This window comes from Vicia villosa, unplaced genomic scaffold (assembly GCF_029867415.1).
Source record: "Vicia villosa cultivar HV-30 ecotype Madison, WI unplaced genomic scaffold, Vvil1.0 ctg.001648F_1_1_3, whole genome shotgun sequence".
Taxonomy (NCBI): domain Eukaryota; kingdom Viridiplantae; phylum Streptophyta; class Magnoliopsida; order Fabales; family Fabaceae; genus Vicia; species Vicia villosa.
Window position 1 is genome coordinate 113,057 of NW_026705684.1, and position 9,444 is coordinate 122,500.

Consider the following 9,444-nt stretch of genomic DNA (forward strand, 5'->3'; position numbering starts at 1 on the left):
ATATTTTAGTTTACAATGCATTGAATACAAGTAGTTTTAATAAAATATACCTTTTATTTCTTAGAAAAGTCAATTATTTCCATTTTCATTACATTGAATACAAGTCTTTAATAAACTCAACATACCTTTTTAAATCCTTAACGAGTGCCCCGGGGACACTCGTTAGCATTTCCCATATTTTTATTATTATATTATATTTTATACTTTGAATTAAAATATAAAAATAAAGATAGTTATCGTGAAGAAATTATGAGAATAAGCTGAAAAAATCTTATGACAATGTGATATGTTGTTTTCATAAGTTCTCTCAAACAAATAGTATACAAAACATATGTTACTAGCTATACTCGAATAAGTCAATGCAAACAAAAATTTAGTCTCATTGATATTTTAATTTGTTAGTCTACTTAAAAAAAATTGAATTACTTATTTACAAATGTTTAGATGAAATAGGTTTTTAAATAAACTTGTAGGTCAATCAGGTCTTCAAAAAGGCCAAACTCAGGCCTAAAACTAAGCCTCTGATAGGCTACAGGCCAGACTTAGACTTTGAATATTTTATCAGGCCAGACTCAGATTTGACAAAGTCTAGCTTGGCGCAGCCTATTTCCACCCTTATTTGTGATTGATCTAGATCGCCCAAATTTGATAATAATAAATTTATATATATAAAAAATACTACATTAACAATATTATACATGAGATCCACATTGATTGACGTTGAGCTTGGTAGAGAGGACTATATGATTATAATAATTGAGATCTAACCCCAACTTATCTATATCATTATTTAAACTTCATTTTACTTTGTTATTGTTTTTTAGTCTGAAATCTTTATCAAAAAAATATTGAAAACCCTATTTATTTAAAATAGTAACAATTGCTTATAAGTTGTATTTTCGCATCGGTCCTTAAGAAGATGATATATATTGTTCTTTCGAAACAAATCGTCGAACTACAAACACTCCAATAATCACATTTTTTTGTAAAAATGACTAAGTTGTAAATTAATGTAACTTTTTGGAAACTCGTTATCTGGGCTAAAAATCGACTAATTTAAGAGACCAATCCTACCATTCATCAGTGATGACCCAACTTTATTGACCCAACATATAAAATGTTGAAAATTTCTTAGGTGGATACAGACATAAGAAATTGTTTTACATACAACCAATTACACAATTTTAATTAATTAAAAAACAAATCAAGAGTATTCTCTCTCCTTCATAATCTAAATTATCCCATGAATCCAATTAAAAACAAAATTAAAATTAAAATAAATTAAAAAATTGCTCACTTATTATTAATTGTTCTTAAGAATATAGATTTATGATTATTTCCATGCAAGAATTTCTCTGAAATGTTAGCACCGAATAGAAAGTGATTGTATTCCCCTTTAGCGTACTATGATTAGCAACTTCAACATCTCTCTCCCCATTGCTAAAATAAAGGGATAATAAACAACACAAACCTTAGAAATCACGAGACTCAAAGTTAGTGTGCATGTTGTCCAACATTTACAAATCATACATGACATAACCCTAAAACCCAAATGAAATTAATTCAAAAGAAGTGCAAACTAAAAATAAAAAATGAGAGCTCATCTACCGTTGATAACTTCAAAATTTGTAAATATGATATTTTGGATGTGGTTTTGATGAAAAATCAGTTTAAAAATATTTTAGTATTTTGATGTTTTTAGATGTTTGAGAATTGTGACGTCTAAAAACTTAAAAATAAAGAGGAAGAAGTAAGAATTGTAATTATTAAAAGACCAAAACTAAGAAGGAAGAAGTGAAATTCGTGTTATATAAACAATGTGTTAGTAATGTAAAATTCAGACAAATGTCATTTCAAATATGGAAGATAATTTTTGTAATTTAGAAAATATAAAAAAAGGAGAAATTTTCTAAATAAAAATTTGATTTGCTTGTTTTTATTTTAAGCTAATTGAAATAAAGTTTCTCACTATGTCATGTTTTACTTAAGCGACTCATCATGCACATCATGATGTTGAATGTATATAGGTTGAATTGTTTAATTTATTATAATTTTAATCTTTAAATTCACTATTCTTTAATTATCATAGATAATTTTATTTCCCATAAATTCTTCACATTGAAAATATTTTGTTCGATCCATTATTAAATACTAAATGTGAATAACTTTTGATTGAAATTTAGTTTTAATTTGTTCTTAACCCTTTTTACTAGTCCAAACTCTAGTCGATTTGTAGCTAATCATTCTATTAACACATTTTAGAACAAATCTCTTATTAACAATCACATATTAAAAGATCTAATTATTATGTCACATCACGTTGTTGCATTACATAGTAATGTTGTAATATGATTTAAAATGATTGAAGGTTCTTATAAAATTTGCTTACACAATTAGTATTAATAAACTCATATTAATTATTACTCTAAAAGAAAAATAGTAGTAATAATAATAATAATAATAATAATAAGAACATAGATGATCATTACAGTAACATATTTTACAAAGACATTTAATAATTTTCAACAATAATGAAAAGTGGAAACTACTTTATATGGGATACACATTTCTCTGCAGTAAAAATACTATACTTTTAAGTAAAATTGACCATCCGATCAAGATCAAATCATTCCGACCTAAATATGATAATTTTAGAAAAATCAAATATGATTTTTTGACATTATAATCAAAACTAAACGGTAAATCATCCGGAAATCTGACCCAATTCGTTTACACAAACAAAAAACATATCAGTTGATTATAATCGGGTGGTTCAAATTTGTCCACCACTATTTAGAAGTGTGAATGCCGCAAAATTTCTAGCAAAGGAATTCAATTTCCTTTACATGGCTATCAAATTTCCCAATTTATTTTATTCTACTCTAAATTTGTCTGTCTAGAAGTTAGCCAATGGGCCCTATTTATAGGACAAGCCCATGGCCCATGGGCCCCATTCCATAACCCATCTTCATTATTCATTCACCAACTTCACCTCTTCATTTCCTCTGATTACGTAATTGTGTCTTTATTGATGAAACCAATAAAACCTAGTCAAAGGGTCAGTATGGGACCCACAAAACCCTAAAATCTTAAAACCCCATTTGATAAAATCTTTTCACGTCCACTAGGAAAGTTAGAGAATACTATTAGATTAGATTCCCTCACTCTTTTTTTTGGCGGGTAAATCCCTAATTTTTTGCCCAAAAAAAATACTAAAATAAAAATCAAAACTTTTATCTTTTCCCCCTATTTTACCCTTTTTATCTTGCATCCATTTTATAATGCAGCTACTAAAAAAACTTCAAAAGGATGAAATTCAAACACACAACTTTACTTTAAAAAACACTCTTTTTACAAATTTAAAACTAGGGTTTTGTGTTAAGGTCTTTCATTGTCACATGTCTGCTAAAAGAAACTAACTAAAAAGGACAAAGGTATAGTTTTTTAAGGTTCTGTTGGCATTAAGCATTAAAGTAAATGATGGGTTTATTTACTGTTTTCAGAAATTTCAATACTTTTTTTTAGGTTTGAAAAAGATATCACTCCTTCCATCAAAGCTTTTTGATACCAAAAAAAGTTCATGGGTCCCTTCTTCTTTATTGCAACATTGATGTCAAATTGAGCATTCATTACCCTTTTTGTTTCATGAGTTGGTTGTAGCCACCACAATGCTGCTTCTTTGTACCTTAGTTATGAGGGGTTTGAAAGCTTTAATCTTTGTAATGACTGATGAGTTCTAAAGTTTGATACTTGAAGGTAGGGTTTTCTGTTGCAGTCTACATTGTACTTGAAAGGAATGATTTTGGTTAGAAATATCATGTTTTTAAGTTTTCAGATCTCTAAAAATCTACTCTTTTTTTGTTTTTATGGCTAAGTTCAGTGCATTTATGTTCTTGTTTACTATGTGTAGTTATTGTTTTGTCTCTGTTAAATCTACATTGCATTAGTACAATCTATTTCTTTTAAGGATAAGCTTCTGGTTTTATTTGGTGGTTGTTTAGCATTTTATAACTCTAAAGTTTTCTTTTATTTATTTATTTATTTTGAATTTCTTGTAAAATGCTGTTTTTTCTTTGCTTGCAGAAGATTAGGTCAGTGTGAAGTTGAAGAAGCTATATTGGGTTCTTTGGGTTTTTGAAGATTGAGCTTATTTCTATGCTACTTTCTTCAACAAGAACACACAAAAAGGGTATTTTGGGAATTTTATTTGTACATGTTTTTGTTGGTAGTTGTGAAAAATATTAGTTGATATATCCATTTGAACTAGAAGAGTGAAAGCTATGAAGCTCTTTACCCTTTTTGTGTTATCTTTATCTTTCTTTACCATTATGGGGCAGCTTCCTTCTCAGGACATTTTAGCATTGTTGGAATTTAAGAAATGCATCAAGCATGACCCTGCTGGTTATGTCCTGAATTCGTGGAATGAAGAATCGATTGACTTTGACGGTTGTCCGTCTTCATGGAATGGTGTTCTTTGTAATGGTGGTAATGTTGCTGGTGTTGTCCTTGATAACTTAGGTCTCTCTGCCGATACGGACTTGAGTGTTTTTTCTAATCTGTCGAAGCTTGTGAAACTTTCCATGGCCAACAATTCCATATCAGGAAAATTACCTAACAATGTTGCTGATTTCAAAAGCCTTGAGTTTCTTGATATTTCCAATAACCTCTTTTCCTCGTCCTTACCGGTTGGAATCGGTCAATTTGATAGCTTGCAGAATCTGTCATTGGCTGGAAATAACTTTTCCGGTCAAATTCCGAATTCTATTTCCGAGATGTCTTCCATCAAATCCTTAGACTTGAGCCGCAACGCCCTTTCCGGAGCGCTTCCGCAATCGTTGACTAAGATGGATAGTCTTGTGTCTCTTAATTTGTCTCATAATGGCTTCACCGGAAAAATTCCCAGAGGTTTCGAGCTTATTTCCAACCTTGATAAACTCGACTTGCACGCGAATATGCTTGACGGTCCTTTAGATCTTGAGTTTATGCTTTTATCAAGTACTAGCTATGTTGATTTAAGTGATAACATGCTGCTGAGTTCCGATTCCGGGAAATTTCTTCCGCAAATATCTGAAAGCATTAAGTATATGAATCTAAGCCATAACCAGCTTACTGGTTCATTGGTTGGTGGAGCTGAACAACCTGTTTTCCAAAACTTGAAGGTGTTGGATCTCAGTTACAACCAATTGAATGGTGAATTACCTGGATTCGATTTCGTTTACGATCTCCAAATCCTTAAGCTTAGCAACAATAAATTTTCAGGATTTATTCCTAGTGGCTTACTTAAAGGAGATTCTTTGGTTTTAACTGAACTTGATTTGAGCGCCAACAATCTCTCAGGTAGAGATCATTAATTCCGATTTTTTCGTTCTACGTCAAAATGGTTTCACTTTCTGTCTTATTTTGCTATTAATCTAATATTGAAATTGTCTTGCAGGGCCACTGAGTATAATTACATCAACGACACTTCACTTTCTGAATATCTCGTCGAATGGTTTCACTGGCCAGCTGCCACCGCTGACTGGAAGTTGCGCTGTACTTGATCTGTCAAGTAACAAATTCGAAGGAAATTTAACGAGGATGTTTAAATGGGGGAACATAGAATATCTCGATCTCAGTCGGAATCGTTTGACAGGGAACATCCCTGAGGCAACTCCTCAGTTTTTGCGATTGAATTATTTGAACTTATCTGGTAATGATCTCGGTGACTCCCTTCCAAAAGTGTTAACACGGTATCCAAAGCTTAGAGTGCTTGATATCAGTTCCAACCAATTAAAAGGCTTTCTTCTAGCAGATTTTTTCACAATGCCGACATTACAAGAGCTTCATCTCGAAAGTAATTTGATTGACGGTGGCATCAATTTATCATCTACTCTTGACCAATCACATCTTCAGGTGCTTGATCTTTCTCACAACCAGCTTAATAGCTTTTTTCCCGATAAATTTGGATCATTAACTAGCCTGAGAGTGCTCAATATCGCTGGAAATAATTTTGCCGGTTCTCTTCCAACTACTATTTCTGACATGAGTTCTCTAGACTCCTTGGATATATCGGATAATCGTTTTACCGGTCCACTTCCAAATAACATGCCAATTGGACTCAAAGACTTCAATGCTTCGGAAAATGATCTATCTGGAGTTGTCCCAGAAATTCTTAGGAAGTTCCCTACTTCTTCTTTCTTTCCTGGAAATGATAAGTTACATTTTCCAAATGGTCCTCCTGGATCAACCGTTTCACCAGCCGATAGTTCCGTGGGGAAGAAGTCTATGACCACGGTTGTTAAGGTAATAATTATAGTGTCATGTGTGGTTGCTCTCTTCATTTTAATCTTACTGGCTGTCTTCATACACTACATACGTATGTCAAGATCATCTACTCAAGAATATGATACAAGTAAGGATATCCGCGGACGCTCTCAACCGGTAATCTCTGGGCCTATTCGTCCGACAGAGAGAGGTGGCCCTTTGGTTGTATCCGCTGAAGATCTTGTATCCTCGCGTAAAGGATCACCATCAGAAATAATTAGTCCCGATGAAAAAACTGCAGCTGTAGCTGGATTCTCCCCATCAAAACACAGCCACTTTTCATGGTCACCAGGATCTGGCGATTCATTGACTGCCGAAAATCTCACAAGACTAGATACAAGGTCTCCGGATAGGTTGATTGGTGAGCTGCATTTTCTTGATGATACAATATCGATGACACCTGAGGAGCTATCCAGGGCACCAGCTGAAGTTTTGGGAAGAAGTAGTCACGGTACTTCTTACAAGGCAACTTTGGATAACGGCGTGTTGTTGAGAGTGAAGTGGTTGAGAGAAGGAGTCGCGAAACAAAGGAAAGAATTTGTTAAAGAGATAAGAAAGTTTGCTAACATCAGACATCCAAATGTCGTCGGTTTGAGAGGTTATTATTGGGGTCCTACGCAGCACGAGAAGCTCATTCTTTCAGATTACATTTCACCAGGAAGTCTTTCAAGTTTTCTTTATGGTAATATCTTACTTTACATCTATTTATTATGAATATGGCCGCATTAACTCGATTATGAATATTTGCTTGTGCTGCTAATAGATGTTTCATGTTTCATCAATTATGTTTGTTATTATTTATAAATATTTGAAGTTTGAACTTATTGGCAAATTGGAATTCTCAGATCGACCAGGAAGAAACGGTCCACTGTTAACATGGGCTCAGAGGCTCAAAATAGCAGTTGATGTAGCACGTGGCCTGAACTATCTCCATTTCGACCGAGCTGTTCCTCATGGGAACCTTAAAGCTACAAACGTGCTGTTAGACACACCTGATATGAACGCACGCGTAGCTGACTATTGTCTTCACCGACTCATGACTCAAGCTGGTACCATCGAACAGATTCTTGATGCTGGTGTCTTAGGTTATCGTGCACCAGAGTTAGCCGCTTCCAAGAAGCCAATGCCGTCCTTCAAGTCAGATGTCTATGCTTTCGGCGTGATACTTTTGGAACTTTTGACCGGAAGGTGTGCTGGCGATGTGGTATCCGGTGAGGAGGGAGGTGTTGATCTTACAGATTGGCTAAGATTGCGAGTAGCAGAAGGTCGAGGCTCAGAGTGTTTTGACTCTACTTTGATGTCAGAGATGGGAAATCCAGTTGTAGAAAAGGGAATGAAAGAGGTCTTAGGAATAGCGATCCGATGTATTCGATCGGTTTCCGAAAGGCCTGGTATCAAGACTATATATGAAGATCTTTCTTCTATATAGTTTGGTGGGTCATGTTAACTACTTGGAACTTTGACATGTCATGGGAATCAATGTCTCATTGGTATCATCCTATGTTTGTTTAGAGCATGGCTTTTTAACATGTTTGTATTAACCATTTTTTTTCTTGATGTAAAGCACATACATGGCTAGTACATGGTTGGATATGGGCATATTTAATTTTATCTTAAAATGGGAATGTGGCATGAGATGATCATTTGTTTGCATGTACAAGAAATGAAAGGTTTAGTAGTTCTATTTTTGGTTCATTTTAGAACAAGTGTTTTTTTCTAAAATGTTATTTGCAATAATTTCATTTTTGCATACTTTTTTCACCTCACATGGTATCATTTGAATCTGATTTTTTCATAATTTTTTTCTTTCACTTTACTTTTTCACCATAACCCCTAATTTTGCATCTTTAAAGATCTTTTACATAATAAAAGACCTTTAAAGAACTTTAACTACACACATGTATATACCAACACCCATCATGACACTGTCCCACCTCAACCTTGAATTTTTTTTTCACATTCCACACTTTCCACTACACCTTCACTTCCTTCCCCTAACAATGTGAATAAACCTCAACAACGTTGCAATTAAAAAGTCCCAACAAAACGGTCAAATCTCACTATGAACTACTGCAAGGTAAATTTGTTCCTGAAATCACATTGCTAATTATTACTCCCTACCCATTGAACCAAAATCTCATTCTTATCTTATTATTAATCCTTGTTGTCAACAAGACATTCAAAATAAGATAAAATTCCTAATTGACAATACTTAGAATTTAGGTTTAGTGTTTAAAAGAGAACTTTTTTGATGGGATCTAGAAATATAGAAAAGAATACAACACAGCATATACGGACTAAGATTTTATATACAAATTTAAGAGTCAATGAGGTGTAAAATAGGACCATATATGGCCAACAAAAGTCATCATTCAAGTGTACCATCCATAAAATAATACACACCTTTAAAAGTCATTAAATAATAAAGTATATAAATAGTTATAATATTTTATTAAACAATAATAAAAATTATTTATTAATTACTTCTCAATTTTTTAATTCTTATCTCATAAAGGATTAGTTTTAATAGTTACAACTTGCATCCACCATATCATCACTATAATATAAGTAAAAGCACATGAAAACAAGTTTTCCAATTTATTGTGACGTTACACGTAAATATCTAAATTCCCGTTTTTTATCAATAAAGAGAAAAAATGAGTGAATTGGCGTCCTTAATGCACTGACTATTTTCATTCTAAGTAAAAAGAAATTAATAAAAAGACAAGGACAAAACCAGCCCCACCCTATTTTTAAAGCGGGTTAGGTGGGATGAACCAACTTAAGACACTAAGCCAAAAACTTCGGCTTGGCCGACAAAAATGGTGGGTCTAACGGGCCGGTCTGACGGCCCCCCATTTTGCCACGGCTAATAAAGAGCGACACCATTTGACTTTACGTGGAGTCGAATTGTTAAAAATCGATCACCCCACCCTAGAAGAGGCTGAGATTTCTTATCTTGCCAAACACATACTAATAATTCCGATAAGGATATAGGCGACGCAACAACCTCGTACTCTCATACACACGACAATTTATTTGCACATTCCTCAAAGTAAATCTATATGCACTCTAAAATATTGGCAACTCAAACACTAAGTACTAATTTAATTCTCTAGAATTTATCATGTTATTTAATTA

At 33.3% G+C, this 9,444-nt stretch overlaps 1 protein-coding gene across 3 annotated transcripts; it reads left to right on the forward strand.

Annotated features, from left to right (window-relative positions):
- The first annotated feature begins 3,289 nt into the window (after window positions 1–3,289).
- On the forward strand, window positions 3,290–7,998 carry LOC131636134 (LRR receptor-like serine/threonine-protein kinase GHR1). Of its 3 annotated transcripts, none has more exons than XM_058906788.1 (4): window positions 3,290–3,434; window positions 4,084–5,337; window positions 5,435–6,985; window positions 7,149–7,998. In XM_058906788.1, exons 2-4 carry the CDS (start codon window positions 4,281–4,283, stop codon window positions 7,730–7,732), a joined length of 3,192 nt encoding a protein of 1,063 aa, XP_058762771.1. In that variant the 5' UTR covers window positions 3,290–3,434; window positions 4,084–4,280; the 3' UTR covers window positions 7,733–7,998. The 3 variants fall into 3 exon arrangements, with proteins under 3 accessions (XP_058762771.1, XP_058762770.1, XP_058762772.1); XM_058906787.1 differs by lacking the exon at window positions 3,290–3,434 and adding an exon at window positions 3,509–3,756; XM_058906789.1 differs by lacking the exon at window positions 3,290–3,434 and adding an exon at window positions 3,509–3,756 and having other exon boundaries at window positions 4,087–5,337.
- The last annotated feature ends 1,446 nt before the right edge of the window (window positions 7,999–9,444 follow it).

Excerpts from the sequence above, each read along its gene's own strand:
- LOC131636134 (XM_058906788.1), top strand. The coding sequence starts at position 4,281 with ATGAAGCTCTTTACCCTTTTTGTGTTATCTTTATCTTTCTTTACCATT. Across the intron at positions 5,338-5,434 it reads GAGCGCCAACAATCTCTCAG|GGCCACTGAGTATAATTACA; the intron begins GTAGAGATCATT and ends ATTGTCTTGCAG. Across the intron at positions 6,986-7,148 it reads TCTTTCAAGTTTTCTTTATG|ATCGACCAGGAAGAAACGGT; the intron begins GTAATATCTTAC and ends TGGAATTCTCAG.